Source organism: Ornithodoros turicata, chromosome 6, assembly GCF_037126465.1.
Source record: "Ornithodoros turicata isolate Travis chromosome 6, ASM3712646v1, whole genome shotgun sequence".
In the NCBI taxonomy this organism is placed as follows: Eukaryota; Metazoa; Arthropoda; class Arachnida; order Ixodida; family Argasidae; genus Ornithodoros; species Ornithodoros turicata.
Genome location: NC_088206.1, coordinates 57,701,463 through 57,723,759, shown reverse-complemented (window position 1 = coordinate 57,723,759; position 22,297 = coordinate 57,701,463). Strand labels below are relative to the sequence as shown.

The window sequence follows — 22,297 nt, the reverse complement described above, 5'->3', positions numbered from 1 at the left end:
TAGCACCTAATAGTTCCAAACAGAATAGTTTGTGTCCTAATTCCTTCCTATGACCCCAAATTCAGTGCACGATAATTTCAAATAGGTATCTTCCTCCAAAGGTTTGCAGAACTTGCAGAATTCAGCACTTTCAGCACGACCTCAATAGATGTTGGCTACCCTGTGACCGCGCCGTTTAAAAATGGATCGTCGCATTTCTGACGTACGTCTCATTAATAGTTTACTATTTATTGACATCATAGGCATAGTACTTGTAAACAAAACGCTGTGTCGTGATTAAAAGTTGTGAGGTCGCTCTTCGAACTTATTAAAATCGATAAAACCCCCAGTGCTGGGTCTCAAGAGGGACACAAAAAATACTGTCTTGACTGCCCTTCAACGTCTTTGTGCTTCTAAAAGAGGCACAAAGAATGAGACGAGGAACGACACACAATAGATGCACTGAACTGCCAACCAAAGGTTTATTTCCCCAAAAACATGACCTTTTTAAACACTACCCTCCTCACCCTCTTCTCGTGCCGGTGCTTCCACGTGTTTACCCGGATACTTAAGCACTGGGGGTTTTATCGATTTTAATAATGAATACCAACCTGCCCATATTTTAACCTTGTTCAATCTTCGTACTGTTGTTTGATCTGAAACATGCCTGAATGCCTCTGGTATAGATGACGCCAGAGCTCGGACATGGGGAGTTGGAAATATCTGACAATGAGATAAGAAGGGAGTTGACAAAGCAAGGCGTGACAGACGTATCTCCTAGAACCTTTCAAAATCTCAAATCAGGTGGGATGCTCTCTTTAAGAAGCTTAATCTTCTGGTCGTGAAATTGAAGCTTTGTTATTTTGCATCATGATAGATTTACAGCGTCTTCTGTATGAAGAAGTTCGACGCAATGTGGGTTTCTGCACATCAACGCCATCGACAGGACACTCTTCTGTGAGTTTATTTCACTTTGCTTTGTTGGAAGTATGCACACCAGACCAACCGATAAATGTATTTTTACGTAGAAGTCATCGAGCCTACCTGCAGCAAAGGTAGCAACGCCTCCACTACCAGCACTTCTGGACAGCCATTCCTGTTACTCAACTACAGATAAAGGAAGTTCTGGGTCCCACACCAACACAAGGACATGTTACTCTTCAACCATAGGCCACAGCTCTGGGACTCAGGACAGCTCTCTGTTTGCTTCATCGTCTAGCTCAGACTTTGGCGCCAGGGTCATGCACCGAAAAGTCCTTAGGTAACGAACTGACATGTTTATTCAAGATATGAAGCCCAGAAAAGGCAAAATATGCCTCAATTATTAAGTTTTGCATTGCTTGAAGCACACCTAAATTTAGGTGGTATTGTGAGTATTAACAAAGTAATTTGTCACAATGGTACTACCACTGTATGTTACAGGTCACAAATGGTGACAGGTTTGTCCATTTCTGTAACTACTTCTGTGACATGTTGTAACATGGCACTGTGCATGTCCAACTGTAGCATGCATCTCGTGCCATCAGTATGATCACTTGAAAGAGGATTAACGTACAAATCCATGTTTGCTTTCTGAAACCACAGATTTTTATAACAATTAATGAAGCTTTAAATAATTCACATCTTTCAGGTAGCCTTTCCATATTTATGCAGTGTGTGATACTCTCAGTCACGAAATCGTGCTACAAAAATAGTTTTGCTACAGTTCTTGAGGTAGCAGCTTGCATTTCCTCCAGAGTTATTCATAGTCACACATTACGCATACAGGCATTGATGGTGCATCAGCAGCAGCGTTACCAATAAGTATTGGAGTTCCTCAAAATACCTGTATATTGCAACATCGTCTGTCTAATCTTTCGTGTTACGTCGCGTCTGTCAGCAATACTGGGTACTCTACTGTTTCCACTTTATTTGAATGGCCTACCTATATGTGTATGTATCTATGCAAGTCACAGTTTTCCTCATACTACGCTGCAGGAGTCTTCAATATTGACCCCATACCATTGTTTTTTTTACTTTCAGTGGAGAAATTAATATAAACTTTGTGCTTACACCTCAAAATTTTTCTTCAAAAGCTGTGTTTGTACTTCGTCTAGTACAAACAGAGGAAGTTTAACATGAAGATATGTGTTGATTATTATGGTGTATTTGACTATGGAAATGCATCTGTATTACATATTTGGCAGTGTATGTTGCATATACGTTGAAACAAACCTCTCGAACATTAGAATTCGAGAATATGGAACGTACTGTCAAATATAACTTGCTAAACATGCAGAACTTGTATTTCAGCATGTTTCTTCCATAAATTAATAATTTTAAAAACATCTAGTACAATTTTGGTACAAGGTCCTTTTTTTTTTTCCTTTGACAGGTGTAGAAATGGCAATGCTTACATATCAGAATGTTCAACATTCAGTGGAGACACCTCTACCAAGTTTGCAGGTAATAACACATTCACTTCACACAGCACGTTAGACCTGAGTTCCTTTACTACACCTTTCTTCTCTTTGTGGTTTTTGTTAATGATAAGACAATGTGGACTTTGGTGAACGGAGCAAAGAAAATGTCACCCTCGCTGAGGTGCCATCAAAACAGCTACGCATACCTCAGCGCCGGAGACAGCCTTATGATGACGAAGTATGTAATTGTTTTGCATAGCACACATATTTTGCTTTATTCAAATTTGTGCATCTTCCTGAGCCCTTTAACTTGATACTGCTCCACGACTTACTTACTTCACGTTTTCCTTTATTAGGCAAGTGTTCTGTGTAAAGATCTTCCACCATCAAGATGGACATCCATAGCATCATGTAAGCAATGTCCTGGTTCTATGCCTTTGAATTCTCCTGATGAAATTGCATATCCATTGCAAAAAGCTTTAGTATGTGTAGAATAGAGGCTGCATTTTCACTGGGAAATGATTTTGGCCAGTTTCTATCTGGTAATTTTGGTAAGGAAAACAGCACGTTTCATAAAGCAAGGTACACAATGCAAACTTGGGGCCATTCTTTGCACTTTGGTGCTCGTGCTAATCTGAAAGCCTGATGACGCATTCTACAAGGAATATTGCGAGAATCTGCAACAGCGTAGACAGTGTAGCTTCAAACTGTGATAAAGCTTGTGCTGGCTTTATTGCTCTTATGATTTATAAATTTCAAACACATAGCACACAAATTTTGAAGCTTTTTGAAGTGCGATTTAAGGAGACACAGGCTTTTCAATGTACCCTGTGACACAAGCATGGAGAGTAATACTAGCAGTGCAAAGCCTATCATCATAGTGTTTACGTAGAACATTGTGGTTTCGGATTAAACCCAGTAGAACATGTTCCCTAACCCTAAATTTGCATAATTAGTACTCAGGGTAAAAAAACCCTGAGAATGACTTGCCATAGACTTGCAAAAGTACCTGCATATTCAACCACCAATCTGAGCAGTACAGAACGCTAAGCATTGTACAATCGGCACAGATGCTCGGCATCTGAAGACGGTCTGACATGTGCGAAGCGCTCGTTCTTTATTTTCCAACCTTATATTGCCCGATTGTACCCTATTTTACAGCTCCTGAAATAAAATCCACTTAAAAAAAAAAAGCTCGAAACCACAAGGGTCTGTATTTATGTCGATGTCTTGCTCCGCAGTACTGCAGTCTTCAGAAACTAAGGTCAGGTGGGAAAAAGGAAAGTACAAGTGCGATCCTGTGACCCGTTACCACGAGTACCGTCGCGTGTGGGAGAAGTACAAGGTTCCCGGGGAAAAGTCGCACTCCCAGCTACGCTGGAACGTGAGAGCACAAATGCTGCGGAAGGACGTTGTCGTCACGGTATGGCGCGTCCGTCATGACACATTCCAGGACAGGCTTTTAATCTCTCTTCTTCCTCCAATTTCAGCACTCATGGAGGCCGAAAGTTGAAAGCTAGTGAAAGCAACGCAAGCAGGAACTATAAGTACTCAATGTACAGCACTTCATTTGAACCATCCGTGACAAATAAAACTGGTGCATTCCAAGCGCTTCTCAATCTTCCTGTTGAGGGCTCAGAGTCACTTTTTTTTTTTTTTTTACAAAGAAGATTCTCGCAGAGAATTGTACACAGTTACGAAGACGGTATGAGTCACACTTCGTGCACAGGCCTGACATCTCTCTTGAGGCACAGGAATAAACACTTTTTTTTTTACACTTGAACCAGTCACTGCACTTAACGTCTATACACACTAAAACACAGATCAGATGACCCTGGTCACGTGCATGCATGATCCATAAGGTGCTTTTCAAAGTCCTAGAAAGAAAGAAGGAAAAAACTCTACAATGTTTTCTTTTGCTCTACTTCATAGCACGGAAACATATCGTACAGGGTGCGCCAAGATAAGCTTCGGGGTTTGTAATGGAGATAAAGCAAATAAATGCAGTAAATACGGGAAACTAAAGTAGATATTACAGGACGTATTATGCCCCAACACTTTATGTCAATACTGCCAATTGGTCCGTTTCCCTGTGGATAAATAGAGCCTGAAGTTTTCGGGAAATGTTTTCTCGGGTGGGGGTGGGGGGTTAAAAATTGGGGAAATCAACGTGTGCTCGAAATTCATGCAAATTTGAGTGGAAAAACTTTCAGAACGTTAAACTCGGGGAGAAATCGGGTTCTATTACTCAAACGAACTGTACTGGTTTGGTATGAACGGTGATGTAATTGCGTTTGCTGCCAAACAAGATGGTGTGCATTCTACAGACGTTTCAGTGAGGGCAATTTGCCGGGTAACAATCGGGTTTCACCGTAAAGAGGCAACCTTGAATTCAGGGTGCAAATTCGGGGAACAAACACGTTAAACCCTAAAACTTTAGGCTCTACGGATAAATCGTAAACATTTTTTAAAGAAATGCCACTACCTAACATTGTCAATAAGCTATACCGCGTTCGACCGTGTCGCCATCTGATGAAAAGAGCTCAAACACAGGTATAGCAGATTCAAAATGTTAGGCAGCAGCGTGTCTTTTAGTTTTCACAATTTGTCTGCAGGGAAACTGATCAAGTGGCAATAATGACATAAAATTCTGGGGCATAATACGTCCCCTAGCATCTGCTTTAGTTTCCAGACACTGTTTTTATTTGCTTTATCTCCATTACAAACCCCAAAGTTTATCTTGGCAAACCCTGCACTTATACCTGCTAACCTATGTCAAGTCAGGTGCTACTTTAGGATCCACTTTCAAACACACAATTTTTCTGGTAAGCACAGTTTGCAAATATGACCCACAGAAAGAAAACTTGTTAGTGCACTAGCTGACCACATATGAGTACAGCATGAAGCTGTCTGCATTTTTAGCAGGCAAGCATACCAACGACTACCAAGAGGCTATGTTCTGTGATGGTCAAGATAACTTTATGCATCCAGAAAAGTTGTTTGTTGTCCCTTCTGTACAATAGCAGTGTTCTGCTTGCTTTTCTTGACACACCAAGTTATCTCGACAATCAGCGAGCATACCCCCCCATGGAATGAGACCACAAACCATAGTTCTGTGAGTCATACATTTGACCCCGGGTTATCACGACTAAAAGAAAATGAAACATGCTGTTTTTTATGCCTGCAGTAGAGCTCTACACAGACTCGGGCTTACCCGAAAACTCGAGCCTGGCCCGGCATGTAAACCAGGCCGGGCCAGGCCAAGCTTTTTTTTGCGGGCCTGGGCTAGACTCGGGTTTGACGATTATGGGCAAATTTTACAGTCTGATACAGTGGACCAGGCCGGGCAGCCTATAAATTTCTTGGGCCAGGCCCGAGCAAGGTATGCAGTCGCCGGGCCCGGGGGGGATCAATGGAAGGATGGGCTCGGGCCAGGCCTGGGCCTAAAACTATGGCCTGTGCAGTGCTCTAGCCTGCAATACAAGGTCTTATATACAGAATTAAAGATACCCATATTATATGCACATACACATAGTATCATGCCTGCTTCATTTGCATCCATGAGAAATTTCTCACAACAGTAAGCGTCCTGTAGTTGTGCTGCTCCTTTACGTAATGGGAAAATTATGTGTTGTGTTTTTAATAGATGCTGTTTTGAATTAAAATGAATCCAGAAGCCTATGAATTCATTAAATAAATGCCTTTTTACAATAGAGCAATACAATACAATATTGTCAGGCAACGTATACTTTGTGGCTAACTCAAAGAAGTTTCCTGATATGAATATGGCACTGAAGTCATTGGTACCTTTGCTGAAGTTGGTCCAGAAAATACCATGTTACAATGTTGCCACGGGCAATGCGACTGCATGGCTGGTGCACCCAGTGCTAGGTGATCCCTCTTCAGGTGGTGCAAAAGGTCCACCTCGCGTCCAAACTGTAGCCGGCACGAGCCCACCTTCATGGGAAACAGAAGTCAGTCAGTGAACTTACTCTGCGGAGGACCACAAACAAACTTTAGTTTAGCAACTGCCACATTAGCACATTACAAACAGTATTGACTGTTGTCCGGGTGTTTTCCCTCTGGCTCCTCCATGTCTATGGTTTCTAGTTTGTGATATATCTTGTGTAGAATGAAATAAATGAAATGACTGTGTAAGCTTCACCTGTGCACCATGAACGACTTGAATTGGAAAGACATTTGTTTAGCTGTAATACTACGAACCGCCCGATCCCTAACACACAGCAAAGTGGACACGACTGTTTTAAAGGGAGGCTCCGGGACAATCTGAAACTATTAAAATGGCTGTGTAAATAAGTTGGATACATTCTTCCCAAAATTAGAAATAAAGTTGGTTTGACAGTTGGGGGCTCCTTACACTCAGTTCACACTGTTGCATTTTCATGCGTTACGAATGCGGTGCGGCACGGTTGTTATGGCAATATGGCATGGCGAACCGAAACGCACACGCACCGGAAGAGTTGAGCTCAACTGAACTCCATGCGATACGGGTTATCTCTGGCTATGCAGCTAACCAATGAGAGACAGCGCACCGTGCAAGCATGTCACTACTGTGCTGTCGCCGTTGCTTTTCCAATATGGATGCCTCCGTTGAAAGCACGTGGGCAAAAGAAGAAGCTCCGATTGCTCCGTATGCCGCAGATATGTTTCAATACAACTCAAAGTTTCGGCGACCACATCACTGTTGCCCGTTCATGACTGTCTGTTTAATGGAGGCATGGTGGAGAGGAGAGGTGATTGGTCAAACACAAGAGTTTTCCGTATCAAGAACGCATGTGTCTGAACAGCGTGTTGTGTGACAACCGCCTCCACACTGAATCCGTACAGTAACCACAATGGAGAGAAGTTGCAGTGTGAACCAGACATTAGTTGCCAAAGGAGCTGGGAAGCTCAAAACGAAACCGAAACTTCCGAAGGTTCCCTCTCCCATCTCCTGTACCATGTGTGACACCACCGGTAGTCTCATGTGGGCCACCGGCTGTTTTTCGGGCACGCGCTTTGGAACTTTTGTGTCGCATGGATGACCAATCATCTGCTTCCTCGATTTTGTTCTAAAATATTCGCCAGCGGTAAAAACGAAACCTACATAAAGCCATACAAGAGGGATACCGGTGAGGTGAAACCAAGTGTTGCTAGACTGCTTTTCCTTGGGGGAGCGCCTAATCCACTCAAAGGAAAGTATTCCTTTTCTAATCCGCCTTTTTCATGGGAGAGGACGGCACATGCGCAGTTCTCCCGGAGCACCTCTTTGGCGGAAAACAAACTATTGTGACTTGCGCCATCCGCCATGTTGTTTTCCCGCTGTGAGCTTTGAGTGTGGCGGTATGCAGACAAATGCCGTCACTGTACCTCACAAGGGCAGGTGCAGCTCTTGTCAAATGTCACCAGCTCCACTATTCCCTTGCGATTGCCAGTGGCTATCTGTAAACATAGAAGCATTGCAATATAGCATCTTATTCCTAAAAATAACATGTTGATTATACACCAAGCCAGATGTTTTTGTGTTTCATTGTTGTCCAAATTTGGGGTGTAGAAATTGGGTGTTACTCAAAAGGAAAACGTGGTTGAATCTGGTGAAATATTGTTTTTTTTGTGTGTGTGTATGAATAAAAAAGGACATTCATCCTCAAATACAATCGGTAAAAATAGCAAAGAGTAAAGGTGTCACATGACTACACTTGCTAAACAATCCACTAGTTACTGACCAGCAATATTGGCTGTACTCTTAAATGTTCATCATCCAGTGATGTTCTTTGTGGTCACTGCATGTAACTCAACTTGTTGAAATTTTGTTCTATAACTTCCATTCCAAAGGCAGATTAATGACAATGCTGCAGAAGCAAACACTGGGTAAAGCAAAACAGCAAAAGCAAAACAGTTCTTCGTAGAGATCAAAATCAAGGAATCGGTCATGGAAGCTGCAAAAGACTTATTCGACCAGCAGCATTTCTGTGAGAAAGCAGTAAACCTCAGAGCCAGCAACAGTGCGTGTGCACGGGACGGGTTGATTCCAAAAAGTGGGGCAGGTGTGCCAGAATGGGTGCGCACGCAACGAGGTTTGCATGTCGACTTCTTCTAACACCCCCCTCGACAGGTTATCCCTTGATGAGCCCCATCCGTTGCCTTAACGCATCCAGTCTCGGTTGTGGTAAAGGTTTCATCAAAGCGTCCGCGATGTTGTCAGCGGACTCGCGGTACTGAAAGTTGATGATGTTGCGTGCTACTAGATCACGTAAGTGATGGTGACGGACATCGATGTGCTTTGTCCTGGCGTTGATCCCTTTACTGAGGGCAAGCTTAATGCAGCCCTGATTATCCTCGAACATAGGTGTCAGTTGATCAATGACTAGTCCGAAATCTTCCAACAATGGACGCAGCCACAAAACTTCCTGTGAAGCATAAGCCATGGAAATATACTCTGCTTCGGTGCTCGACAGAGCAAGAGATGACTGTTTTCTGCTGGACCAAGTGACTGGGCTGTCTCCAAGCAGGATGATGTAGCCACTTGTTGACTTGCGGTCAGTGACGCTGCCGGCCCAGAGTGAGTCGACATATCCTGTCAAATCCAAGCTTTGTCGACCTGTAACGGTCAGCTTAAAGTCCCGAGTATGTATCAGGTACCTGAACAGCTCCTTCACGGCCCCCCAATCTCGCTGACGCGGAATGCTCACTCGACGACAAAGTATGCCAGCTGAGCAGGCGATATCAGGCCGTGCCGTCGTGCTCAGATACAGCAGCTCTCCGACTGCTTTCCGATACAGATCGTTGCTGGGCAGTAGATCTTCTTCACCCGTAATCTTCAGATAGTCTGGATCCATTGGTGTGAAGCTGATCTTAGCAGTACTGAGGTTATATTTCTCCAGTAATGCATCTATTTTGTTCTTCTGATGTAGCAGGAAACAGTCGTGGCGTGATCTCTCTATCTTGATACCAAGGTAGTGGCAGACATGTCCAAGGTCCTTCAGCTCAAAGTGCCTATTCAACTGACGCCAAATTCCCGTTATGGTAGGATTGTCTCGATGGCAAATTAACATGTCGTCCACGTATATAAGCACGTATAGCCGGGATCCGTCCACTACTTAGGTATACAAACAGGGGTGTGCCTGGCTCCGCGTGAAGCCCGCTACAAGTAGTACTTGATTGGCTTTGATGTTCCATGCCCTGGCAGCCTGTTTAAGTCCATACAACGACTTCTGAAGCTTACAAACGAGATGTTCCTTCCCTGGAGCGACGAACCCTTCCGGTTGCTGCATATAAATGTCTTCTTCGATTTCGCCATTCAAAAATGCGGTTTTTACGTCGAAATGACGAACTCTCAGGTTCTCGGCAGCTGCCACTGTTAAAAGAATCTGTAGTGTGGTGAGCTTCACGACTGGAGCAAACGTGGCAACATAGTCCTCTCCAAACTGCTGGGAGAACCCCTGAGCGACCAATCGTGCCTTGGCAACGTTGCCATCTTTATCCCGTTTAGTTTTAAAAATCCACTTGCAGCCAAAGGGCTGCTTGCCCTCCGGTAACTCTGGAAGAACCCAGGTGTTGAGCTGGTGACGCGAATCGATCTCATCGACAGCAGCCTTTATCCATTTGTCCTTGTCAGCAGCTGGCAACTTCTGCATGTCCTTCCAGCTAACTGGATCGGGCGCGCATGCCGCGCAGGCTACATCAGAAAGACGGTCTGGTGGTACTCCTTTGTTGCTCCGACTCGAGCGCTGTGGTTGAACAGGATCATCCCCATCAGCTGCGGGAGCAACTCCATCTGCCATCTGAACATCCGCACCAGACACTGGTACAACTCTGTCACTCAGCGGAACATATCTAACGCTGTCACCGTGCAAGGGCAAGCTAGGAGGGCGAAAACTAGGCAGCTCCACTTCAACTTCACCAGAAGACGACTGCTCCGAACGCTGTGTGCCCGGACGCCGGAAAGCGGGTGATTCTCCACAGAACGCTTCCATGATCGGGCTTTCGTCAACGATCACACTGCACGTCACTTTGACACTGTGACTACCTTTAAGAAGCACCCGGTACCCCTTCTGCGTCTCGCTGAAGCCCACTAGCACACCCTCAAGAGCCCGAGCGTCCCATTTGTCTCGCTTCCCCTTAGGAACATGAAGATAGGCCGTGCTCCCAAACATGCGCAAGTGTTCCAGGTGGGGCTTCTTGCCAGTCCAGAGTTCGTAAGGAGTTTTCGATACCGCTTTGCTAGGCCAGCCGGTTCTGAAGGTAGCAGGCAGTCGTAACAGCTTTGCCCCAATATAACTTTGGGAAGGCCTGCCCCGAAAAGCGTACTCCTCGCGCTCTCACAGAGTGTCCTGTCCTTTCTCTCGGCGACCCCCTTCTGCTCTGGGCTGTACGGAACTGATGTCTGGAATGTTACACCGTACTTGCGCAGAAGGGCCTGTGTCTTGCCACTGGTGTACTCTGTCCCATTATCGGCGCGAATTACCTGCGGATGACGCCCAAACTTTGTGTGCATCAGGGCCAAGTACTCCTCCAGCTTTGCAGATACCTCGTCCTTAGATTTCAGCAGGTACAGGACAGTGTATCGTGAAAAATCGTCGATGAAAGTGAGGAAGTACTTGTTTTTGCTAGGCATTAGAGTCCTCATGGGGCCGCAGACATCCGTGTGGACAAGTTGCAGAACACCTCCTGCTCGCGACGAAGTCTCTTTAGGAAAGGATGCCCCCCTCATCTTTCCTTTGATACAGCTGTTACATTTTACCAAGTGGTCGCAGTCGCCGATCAGGATCCCATCTGCCAAATCCTCCTGCTGTAAACGCTTGACTGCTACTGCGTCTCTATGCCCGAGACGAAGTTGCCATACCTGTACGCACTCTAGGTGACTAGACGTCCGAGAGACATTGGCAGCCGTAGTACTCAAACTGGACAAGCGATAGAGGCCATTTTACACTCTTGCCTTAGCCAACACCTCCTGCCTCCTAGTGATGATACAGTGGTCTCTTTGAAATGTCACCACGTTGCCTCGCTGCGTGAGGCGCTCGACACTTTATCCGGCCCTAAGTACGTATACAGTTCAGGGTAAATAGAGCCTTGCAGTTTTGAGTTAAACCCGGCAAAACCCCCAAGATTGCCAAGGCACAAATTCAGGCGCTGATACTGATACATATGTATGTTACTCACTAAAGGCCCTATGGTGTCCATGCACATCACCATGTTCTTCCCTGCTCCATAGTAGACCAATTCGCACGTAAAATCCTAAGGAAGAAACAGGATTGTTATGCGCATATTTGTGAGAGTTGATCATGTAGCGCTTTTGCGATTCAGCATACCTTCAGCCTGTAGCAACGTATGAGCCCATCGAAGGAGCAGCAGAACAGGTGATTCTTGTATATTCTCAATCCTGTAGCAGAGCTTTTAGTTTCGTAGAACTTCTGTAAACAACCAGTCTGAAATACAATTTTAATGATAAGCAAGATGCTTGGACCAGGCTGGTACCGTTCTTTATCATTATGCACAGGGCCTGCTGAACTAGGACACGTATTTAGTAATAAGGTAGTAACTTTAGTAAGTTTAGTAACTTACAATGGGAACGTTCTGTGCCATTTTGTTTGTGGTCTCCACTGACCTGTACTGCCTGATGTGCACTATTTCACCAGGGCTGTTCAAATATTTGACATATTTGGGATCCGATAATCATGTCACATGTTCAATGCGTGGGTTGAATTATGCTTTATCAAATATGTAGATCCCAAGGGGACGAAGTAGATCCTGACAAAGTAGTTTGTCCTGGAAGAATCTGGCAAGGCTTTATTTGCAAAGTTTAGAATACTGGAGTAAATAAAACCCAATCTGACCCACATGGTGTTAACTTGAAGACGAATAGAATTGATCTGCTTCTCAATTGATTGATCCTCTGCTCCCAATCACTTGTGTGATGAAATAAATATTATTATTATTATCTGATAGTTGCATTTTACTGCACAATACTACATTTCCTGCACTGTACTGCAATTACTGCATTGTCACCTTTCATCACGATGTCGTAGTCTACTAGCGTTGCATTCAATACTGCTCATTTTTACATTGTAAGAGGGAAAAATACAATTTTTCTGAAGAATGTGCATCACCCGAGAAGTTTCATGCAGCTCTATTTTTTCTACAAAGTTTACAACCATTAAGCACGGCCCTAGTGGCCAGAAACGTTACCAAGAAAGTTCACGGTGGGCCCCCCAGCACAGTACGTCCCCTTAGGAAGAAGTCTTGTGAGTCAACCCCCCACACGAGGTCGTCCGAGATTTTTTTTCTGGTAGGATTTTTCAGTCCATACCACCCCTGCCTCTGAGTCATCTACAAGACCTGAACTTGTATACAGCCTTGAAAGTGAGCAACACAGGTACCGTAATTTCAAGCGTATTAGCCACGGCTAATGCACAATTTTTTTTTTCTCACGGGCGCTCTGTGGCTTATCTCATGACAATTTTCCCCTTGTATTTTCCCCATACGCCGGTTTTAACGAAAGGGCTGACATTGTATGGAACAGCATCACCCTGCCAACGCACGAACAATGCATGACAGGGGCGCGTCCACAATCGAGTAGACGGACCTTCCTGGTGCCTTCCCCCCACAGCTTTAACGAAAGTGGTGACAGTGATTCACGTCTTCTGGAAGGCCACTGACCCATCGATCTATGAAAAACACGCAACAAGGGCACAATCCAATCTTGGTAGAACACTATAACTGACCTCCCTTGGGTACAAAATGCTGGCCCCCCGAGAACGGACTACAGGATTTATGGCCTTCTTTATGGTCTCCTTTGTCGCACAAATCAGTCGGGGCGTATTGCCCGTAGCTTATCTGCCCGAAAATTGTCAAAATGTTCCTAAAAAACGGGTCCTGCGGCTTATCTGCGGTGCGGCTTATACGTGTGAAATTACGGTAATCCAAAATAGCAACCAATGGGTGCATTAAGTAGGGGCCAAAAGCGCGAGAGATGCACCGAAGTGCAAGTGGAGTGTGGATTGTTCATTGTGCTCCCATCTCGTATGGGTGCACCGGAGCAGAAGACAAGCACTTGGGCTTGAACCATTTGGTGTGACGTATTTCCCCTGTTGTGTGCGACAATCTACCAGGTGCAAACGGCTGACAGAACTGTTCCGTACTTCTAACTGCTTCGAATATTACGCTTGGAGGCCAAACACAGACAAACTATGTTACAGAATTCTCCTATTTCGGGAAACTATGATTTTTCAATGAAAGATGAAAGTCACTGAAAAGGTTAGGCAGCTGTAGGAATCGAACCCACATCTTCTGGATTGCCGGTCCAGATTGCTGGCAATCCAGAAGATGTGGGTTCGATTCCTACAGCTGCCTAACATTTTCAGTGACTTTCATCTTTCATCGTTAACTTCTTAGGCAAATTGAGGCTTTGTATGTGTTTGTCCCTTCTATGTTGTTCCAGCCTCAGAACATCAGTTCTCTCATGATTTTTCATTTTTTTTTAAACTGCCATATGCTTTTCCATTACTGGGAAATTTCCACACAGGTCGTGCAGGGCTTTTGTGCAGTCACCTTCAGTGCTACTTTTAAAAATTGCTCCTTTGGTGACTATCACAAATTTCCATAGTTCACATTTCGTTCGCTATTGCGAGAAAATTTTAAAAAAATGCTGTCATCCAAACAGAGCCATCATGTTCTCAGTCTGTGCACTATATGAACAGACAAGAAGCAAATACAGTTGAACCTCTCAATAACGAACGTCGATTTAACGAAATCCTCTGTTTAACGAAAAATTTCCGTTGCACGAACGCCAATGTATTTTTAAGCTCGATTTAACGGAATACATTCGTTTGTCTTTCCCCTTCACCACAAAGAAACGGAGAAGAAACCTTTCCTCTCCGTTGTCCTCACGCGAGTTTTAGTTGGTTACTTCGGTTGTCACGTGCTGTAGGCACGGGCAGACATGTGTGTCGCCGCCGCCGGTAATTTTCGGTGCGCCAGCACAGTTTCGACCCCAGCGCGAGGGCCTCTTCGCACCTGTTTTCGGACAAGAAAACACACATTGCTGACATCTCGCGCAGTCTAATTTGCTTGAGTTGATGACGACGACAGTAGGTTGCAGTTTTGTGCCTTTTCATTACTTGTTTTTGTTTGCGCCGCTGATGCTGGCGGTGGTAAAATGGGCATGATGCCGCTGTAATTCAAGGTTCCATCGGTAATAAAAAGCATTAACGATTTAAGAGAACATGATCCAGTGATTGATTAAAGGGATGCTAGGATTCGGTTAAAACTAACGCATTACTAATCAAAAGGCATAAAGGCTACAATGCATTTAAAAGACCAATACTTTAGATGAAGTTAAAAACCCGTTCAAACGGTACACATACATAGACCCTGATGTTTTAGGGTTAAACCCGATTTTTCCCCGAATTTGCACCCCTAATTGAGGTTCACCTATATAGGGTTAAACCCGATTTCTACCTGCAAAACTGCACCTAGGCTAGGCACCTCAAGGCATCGACATACTAGTTTCTCACAAAATATGCGACTGGCCCCTTACTTCTGGCACTCTGGATAAACGGTACAGTGAACGTTTACTCTACAATAATGCCCGATTTCTCCCCAAACTCAGTCTGATGGTAATTTTTCTGCCCGAATTTGCACGAATTTTCGACATCAATTTATTGACCCGATTTCTACCCCCCGAATTTGGAAAAATATAAAACCCGAAAACTTCGGGGTCTACACATACATAAGGAGCACAGAGCAGGATGTGAGCCGTTGGGTTCGAAGTAAGATCTAAAAATGTCACATGCGTGTACACTCGAAACTGACCCTAAGCTCGTGCACCATCAGGCTCCGGTCACTGGTTGCCGTGTAGATGGATCCCCCTGCTAGGGCGAGGCATGCTGGAGGCCGCACAGTTATGGCAGTGCTGGAGCTGCCCTGCTCAGACCCCAAACATCTCAGCAGAAGTCCAGTTGCTGCGTCCCTCACCCCGATTCGGCCATCCGCAGCTAACGTGCAGAGCAGCCGCTGAGCCCCCTCCGCCGCCGTGCACAGGCGTCCCACTGGGCCCTCGCTGCAAGTGTACCTCTCTACTATTTGCTGGCCCTGAATAAAAAAAGATTTTCCTCCTGAGTTCTGCCTGCACAGTGGTAAGAAGCAGACTGAAGTTTACCTTAAGGTTGAAAACGGCAACATAACCACTGTGAAGTCCAAGGAAGAGTCGTCCCCAAGCAGAGGCAGAGCAACTGATAGGGCTTTCGAGGTCTAGTTCAAGCATTTGCTCTCCGCTCTGTAATGAAAATCACAAAATGTCTACAGATCATAATATCATGATATAATAATTAGAGCCTGAAGTTTTGAGGGTTTAGTACGTTATTTCCCTGAATTTGCAACCCGAATTGAAGGTTGCCTCTTTAGGGTGAAGCCCGATTTTTACCCAGCAAATCGCCCTCACTGAAACGTCTGTACGAATGCACACTAGCTTATTTGGCAGCAAATGCAATTACATTAGCATTTGTACCAAACCAGTACAGTTAGTTTGTGTAATAGAGCCCAATTTCTCCCTGAACTTAGCATACTGGAAGTTTTTCCACCCGAATTCGCATAAATTTAGAGCACATGTTGATTTCCCCCGATTTTTCCCCCGCGAATTGTGAAAAAAATATTTCCCGAAAACTTCATGCTCTAATCCTTATATCATGGAACGAGTTAAACGCCTGCAGAGTAGTACTGCAGTGTGACTCGAGGGGATAAGCATACAAAACGAAGTGTTCCATGGACAAGCAACTTTGCAAAAATGCACAAAAGGTACGCCATTTGAGAATGACGACAATTTTTTCGCTGTTTTGAAATTACGTACGTTACTGCCTTCTGAAAACGAAACTGACACTGCACAACAAGATGACACTATAGAATCTGTCCCCAAATTTTGTACGTTTTTCTGCTCTGAGCCCAGTGAAAAAAACAAGTTGCTCAAGACAAGGAAGCATAGGTTCATAAGAAAGACTGCAGCTCCTGAACATGCTTGCACAACAGTAACGTAACATAAGCCAAAGACCTCTAACTGTGTTTCAGTGTGCAACTGTACGTCTAACTCATGTTCAAGGGCCTGTTTTTTTCTGCTGGGCAAATCTCAATTCTGCAATTTTCCGTGGCAAGCGTTTGCACGTCTAAGACGACATAGATATACGAAGACAAAATCTTAATCAACTTGCTTGACATAGAAGAACTGTGTCTACAAATCCAAAATACAGTTGTAGATAAGCATCACATGGTACTCTCTGCTGTTTTAACGGTAGTGTTACATAGCTAACACAGTAATGGCTGAAAAACAATTTGGCATTTTCGTAGAATTCTTGTTCCATACCGCACCCATGTTTCTCCAAACGAGAATGTATAGTCATCACATGCTTTGCCATGAGGAAGACGCTAGATGGAATATCACTAATGAGAGCAAAACAGAAGTAGTCAAGACGGGATGGACGTGAGCTCAACCAGCGTTATAAACGTAAGATGCATAGTACACTTCCTTCTTCAGCTTGTTTCCTTCTTAGTTAGGTGGTGTGGGAAAGCACGTTAGGAGCTGTAGGTACACCGATCTTTTGGCTTGGCTTGTGAGGGCACACGGAATGTGTTGGGAGTGCCAAAAACAACCAAGCACAGCTCAGTCAAACCTGTTTTTGACCTTGCTGGGAGGCATCCGATGTGCCGAAAACAGCCCAGTACTAAATTAAGCCAAGATCTTCAACTTTCACTTTCACATTATATTTAAAGTTCGCGTGCCCCAAAGCTGCTGTGGTATGCTCGCGCAAGAGCTTGTGGCGAATCATAGGCCGAAGCATGCATTTAACGTGTGTAAGGCCCCTGTTTTTGTGCTGCAGCAAATTCAAAATTCTGCGGCACCGACTTGTAATTTTTTACCCACCGCGATTTTCCGCAACTTGAGCACTCAACGGCAGCTTGAAATGAGAAACACTTTATTTTCTTGGTTAATGTGGGGACAAAAATATTTTATAAAATTACAGATTGAAAATACTGCTGTGGCCCATAATTACATACCATATTATACCATACTCCGTATTCCGTCATTATACCATACTACGTCAGGTTCCATCCGGTTCCGCCATCTCCATGCGCAGTACACGCTGCCAGTCATTATTGCACTTCCCATGTACAACATGTTTGCGACAATATGGTGCCAGTCATGCGGTGCTACAACACTGTGGCGTTCAGGCGCAAAGTCATTCTCGCTGCAAAGCAAGCATCAAACCTCCAGCCGCAGCGAGAATTTGGCGTCAATGAAAAGAACATGTGCTGCTGGAGGAAACAACACGTCACTAAGCCAACTTGCAAACTGGGCAGCAGCAGCTTGGCACGAGATTCCCGCAAAGATGATATGATTGATGATATGATTACTTTTGAGGTGTTCAATTTCCAACGCATTGGACGGATCCCAAACCGCCATATAGTATGATGCCCCGTGGGAGGAAGACAGCAACACAGCAACAAGGAGTCTAGTGACGATAACAGTGCCGTCGACAATGAGTGACTGCCGTCTTCCGACAATAAATGCATGTTTGTTTTGCATTTGTGCATAACTTTGCACGGATTGACTTGCATTTGAGGAAGTCTTTTTCTTTTTTGACACTATCAGATTTCCAGGAGATCTGCCTAGAATCAGGACCGGCCTAAATTAGAGTAAATACGATACATGATATCTTGATTTCTCCTCTGACAAAGACAAAGGCCTGTCACCTGCAATCATTTTATACCTGCTGAAAGACCTTCCGGCATCTACAGCGAGTTTATAGGACGATTATAGGAAGGAGCTTACAGGACACCCTTTTTGTTTCTGGGTAGTAGGCATTATTTAAGTCTTCAAAGGCAAACTTCCAGACATCAAATCAAAATTTCACGCTGTCACTGCTAAACTGCACATGGGACGGATACCGCCCCTTCCTCAGGCGAAGTATGCACATTAAACTAGGGCTAATGTTATCTTAAGCTAAACTACAATCTGTCTGTGTTGGTCGTGCAGCATGAGCAGTTTTGTAAAGCAGGCTTCACCTCATGCAGGGAAGCTTCAGGTGAAGCACACTTTCAGGAGGTGTCGTTCGTATTCTGTGAATCTTCAGATATTCGGAAATCCTAATATTGAGTATTCAATTCTTGAATGAAGTACTTCGAGTGACTGACATTTGATTCGGGTTCGATAACTCAAATATCCGCACACCTCTATAAAATAAAGAATTCTGTTAAATTCTGTGCCAAAATCAAAGATTCTGCGATATTTTGCACGATCGCGGAAAACCCCGGGCCTTAAACATGCGTGATGGGATAACGACAAGCTGAAGATCGGGACCCTAGTTCTGCTTTATAGAATGAAACAAGCATTGCAGTTGGCATAAAACTACATTATATCTTACATCTGCATCAAAGCACCGTAAGTAGCCGTCTTTGCAACCCGTGTAGAGCAGTGTGGGCGCGTTTTTCGAGGACTGCACTTCGAGGGTACTCAAGGCCTTCGTGTGGCCCCCGTAGATGATGCTTTTGCCCGGATTCTGCAGTTAAACATGCACATGAGATTCAGTGCATGCTACTTTCAAAGACGGAACCTACCGTAAGATCAAAGCGCTTGGCCGTGTAATCTGTCGAGCAAGTGTACAGCCAGCCCTTGTAGAGCTGAAATGAAAAGCATGGTTTGCGTACTGGCACCTGGGGCACCCTGTGCATGCAGAGGGAAACGAAATACAAAGTCTGACAGACAAACTCCAGCGCATAGCTTTGAGCAGAGTCAAACAGTCCATAAGCGCCGAGTCAAAACCGTAGTTGTAGTTGCATTCAGTGAGAATCTATGTGTAAAACAGATATCTTGGTGGAAATTTTTGGCAGCATTGTTAGTACTTGTGTCACACAATCATTTTCAACACAGCAGGACCATTTTCTTCATCATGGGTTGTGAGTGATGCCTACAGCCCCTAGCTTTCTGTGAACCAGCGAAATTTCGTGGAATTGGATACGCCTTGTGGAACCTGCTTTTCCCTCTGAATCTTCTGTTTTAAATTCGCTATCTTACTTACTTAATTACGCAAGGATCTCAACTGGGTTGCAACATTATTGTGGGGTAAACCCCGATCAGTTGCAACTGCGATGCTTGACACTACTGATAACGCTGACACTTACAACGCTGAATGTGCTGCGATGAAAGGAAATTTAACTACTGCAGCGCCCGGAGACAGATTGACCGAGTTAAGTCTGGTTTTCTTTACACGCTGAAAAATTACGCATGGCTGGAAAGGTCTGCGGGATGAGTAGGCATGCAATTTTGGGAGAATGCTGCACTTCATTCATTTTTTTGCTTGTTTCCTCTAGGCCGCCGAATCCCGCAGATTTGTAAGTCCCACTTCGCGGAAAAGTAGTCTTACCGACTATCCTTGCTTTTGGTGACCAAAACCAAGGGAGGCTCCTTCTCCTGGATGCCGGCCAATAGGAGGACGTGGACGGCAGGCACTTTCCAAGCCTCTGCTCCCGCCTAGGAGATGGTGCAGTGTTACTGTTGTTTCGCGTGTCGCGAGGCCTCTGCCATGGCGCACCAGTCTTACCAACTGCTGAACGAGGCTTAGACAGAAGTGTAGCTGCCTTTATTTCGCCTGCCACAAGGCTTCTGCCATGGTGCACCAATCTAACCCATTGCTTCGTCGTCCGTTAACTGGCGTACGCGCAATTCCCGCTTGGCCTCGTGCCCATACGGCAGCCACACTCCCGTTCAGCCGTTGGTTAGATTGGTGCGCCATGGCTGAAGCCTTGCGGCAGGCAAAATAACGGTAGCTACACTCCTGTCTAAGCCTCGTTCAGCAGCTGGTAAGACTGGTGCGCCATGGCAGAAGCCTCGCGACACGCGAAACAACGGTAACACTGCACCATCTCTTAGGCGAGAGCAGGGGCTTGGGAAGTGCCCGCCCTCCACGTCCTCTTATTGGCCGCATCCAGGAGTCGGAGCCTCACTCCCTCTTGGTCAGCAAACGCAAGAATAGTCAACTTCCCACCGTAGAAAGCTAGGGGCGTTACAGATGCCATTGCAAGTTACGTCAGAATCCAAAGTCTGTGCAGTGGCCCATCCTTTTCTGATCAAAAGGTGTAACTCTACTAAAATAAATTGCCAATCATTTGAAGATTATAACGACAACAGTGTACGGTTATTTTGTGAGAAAACAAAAACGTTAGAGGTTAAGGACCTCCAATGAGGAAAAACTTGCTACCTGCCTTGACTGCCACCACTGCCCCCTCGTGCGCTTTGATCTCCATCGTATCCGGGACATCTGCAAGGCGCGACTCGCCTGGAAATTATTGAAGGATAAGTTCCGAAACATGCTACTCAATCAGGTGAGAACATACCCATCTCTACGTCGGCCTCGTTCTCTGTTCTACTTTTACTTTTCTTCCTAGATTAGAACAAAAAGGGAGATGCACTAAGAAAGGAGGTTAGAACTAGTGAGAATCTTAGCTTTGTGATGCTAGCTGGAAAAGGGAAAAACAAGCACTCTTTGTTTTGCTGTGACTACAGCTGCCATGTGAGAAAAAGACACCTTGCTAACTATATAATTTATTGACATGGACTGCACTTATGACTATGCTTCTATTTAGAGTGGGATGAGCTTTTCGTAATACAGTCACCGTCCGATTTTTCCGACTCGGCGGGGATCACGCAAAAGTTCGAATAATTGAGCAGTCCGAAAAAAAAAACGAATTTCGCTTCAAAATAAACTTTACTAAGCACTAGTAAGCTGGAAAAATCAGTCCATGCTTTCCTAACGCGCTTCCAGCTCTGCCGGATAACATCCGCTTTTATTTCCCGAAGCTACATCATCCCGAAGGCACCACTGTCATGAAGTCCACAAGTCGGCTTCACCTAACGCATGCGAGCTTTAGGTGAAGCTCGCTTTACAGAGCTGTCGCTGTCGCGCGGCTCGCAACAGCGCGTGCTGGGCCTTTTGAATGAAGCCATTGGCCAAAAACGAAGATGCGAAAGCATTAGGACAGACGTCTTCTACTCAAAGGAATGGCAAAAGAACAATCACTGCCTATTTTTTGTCTTAATATTTTAGTTGGTTGATTTCTTTTGATACGAATTTCGGACGATACCAATATTTTCCGTCACCCCAAGAGGGAAATTCGCTGGTTGAGCAAACAGAGTTCAAAATATCGAGCAGCGTCCCAAATTTTGGACGTTCTTATACATCAACTCCTTGGCACTTACGGCCGTTCCGCAAACGTGTAAAAAATCAGAGTCCGAAAAATTAGTTGGCGACTGTATCTATACAGTATTTCTGCTTCATTGTTTGTGACAGACACTATGTCCCATTTGACCGATCTTGCTGAACAGCTACCCCTGACCCTGAGCTAAGCAGGTCAACCCTAACTCACTGCTTGGTTGCGGAGTCCGTAGATTTCTTTCGCTTTGCTATCGCCCTCGCATTTGGAGAAGTTGTTGGGGTTGGGTCACCGCTGGTGATAGTCGAAGCTTCATTCAGGACATCTTTGCCTGGAAGAGGCACGTCTCCCAGCTGCTGCATGTGTGGTAGTATCTGCTGCATGATGTCCAATGTTGTGTCTAATGCCCCAACGTAAGTGACCCCTGTTGTTGTGTTGCAGGTCATACCTCCCTGATGGAAAGAAATTCAGTATCCTTGTACTCCTCTGACAATCTTTGGGATTTTTGAAACAGTGCAGTCCACTGCACGATGTCTTGTACCATACTGCATACATTTAGAACCGAATGTTATGATGCTTTATTTCCTGAAAGTTAGAAAGGTATACAGTTGAGTCTATTTATTCACCTGTCCAAGTACCTATAGAGGCGTGCGTGCCGTCCTCAAGATGGAGGATAAAAGAATGATTGCTAATGAATAAATTGCCCTGCTTCATGCCTT

At 44.9% G+C, this 22,297-nt stretch overlaps 2 protein-coding genes across 5 annotated transcripts in view; one reads left to right on the top strand and one right to left on the bottom strand.

The window, feature by feature from the left end:
• Positions 1-94: 94 nt before the first annotated feature.
• On the top strand, positions 95-4,000 carry LOC135396798 (uncharacterized). The gene is made up of 9 exons (XM_064627983.1): positions 95-202; positions 666-783; positions 857-936; positions 1,008-1,240; positions 2,354-2,424; positions 2,513-2,619; positions 2,738-2,792; positions 3,623-3,804; positions 3,872-4,000. Exons 1-9 carry the CDS (start codon positions 182-184, stop codon positions 3,899-3,901), a joined length of 897 nt encoding a protein of 298 aa, XP_064484053.1. The 5' UTR covers positions 95-181; the 3' UTR covers positions 3,902-4,000.
• The window catches only part of LOC135396795 (uncharacterized), a 50,629-nt gene continuing 32,150 nt past the window's right edge, over positions 3,819-22,297 (bottom strand). For all 4 annotated transcript variants that reach the window (XM_064627976.1, XM_064627975.1, XM_064627978.1 and 1 more), the window contains 12 exons: positions 21,792-22,030; positions 20,763-20,809; positions 20,631-20,704; positions 18,987-19,049; positions 18,794-18,928; positions 15,541-15,657; positions 15,195-15,473; positions 11,693-11,809; positions 11,544-11,618; positions 7,752-7,823; positions 6,189-6,338; positions 3,819-4,258 (listed from right to left, as the gene is read on the bottom strand). In XM_064627976.1, the coding sequence (XP_064484046.1) occupies positions 4,220-4,258; positions 6,189-6,338; positions 7,752-7,823; positions 11,544-11,618; positions 11,693-11,809; positions 15,195-15,473; positions 15,541-15,657; positions 18,794-18,928; positions 18,987-19,049; positions 20,631-20,704; positions 20,763-20,809; positions 21,792-22,030 (1,407 nt within the window). In that variant the 3' untranslated portion in view covers positions 3,819-4,219. The remainder of the gene's footprint in view (positions 4,259-6,188; positions 6,339-7,751; positions 7,824-11,543; positions 11,619-11,692; positions 11,810-15,194; positions 15,474-15,540; positions 15,658-18,793; positions 18,929-18,986; positions 19,050-20,630; positions 20,705-20,762; positions 20,810-21,791; positions 22,031-22,297) is intronic.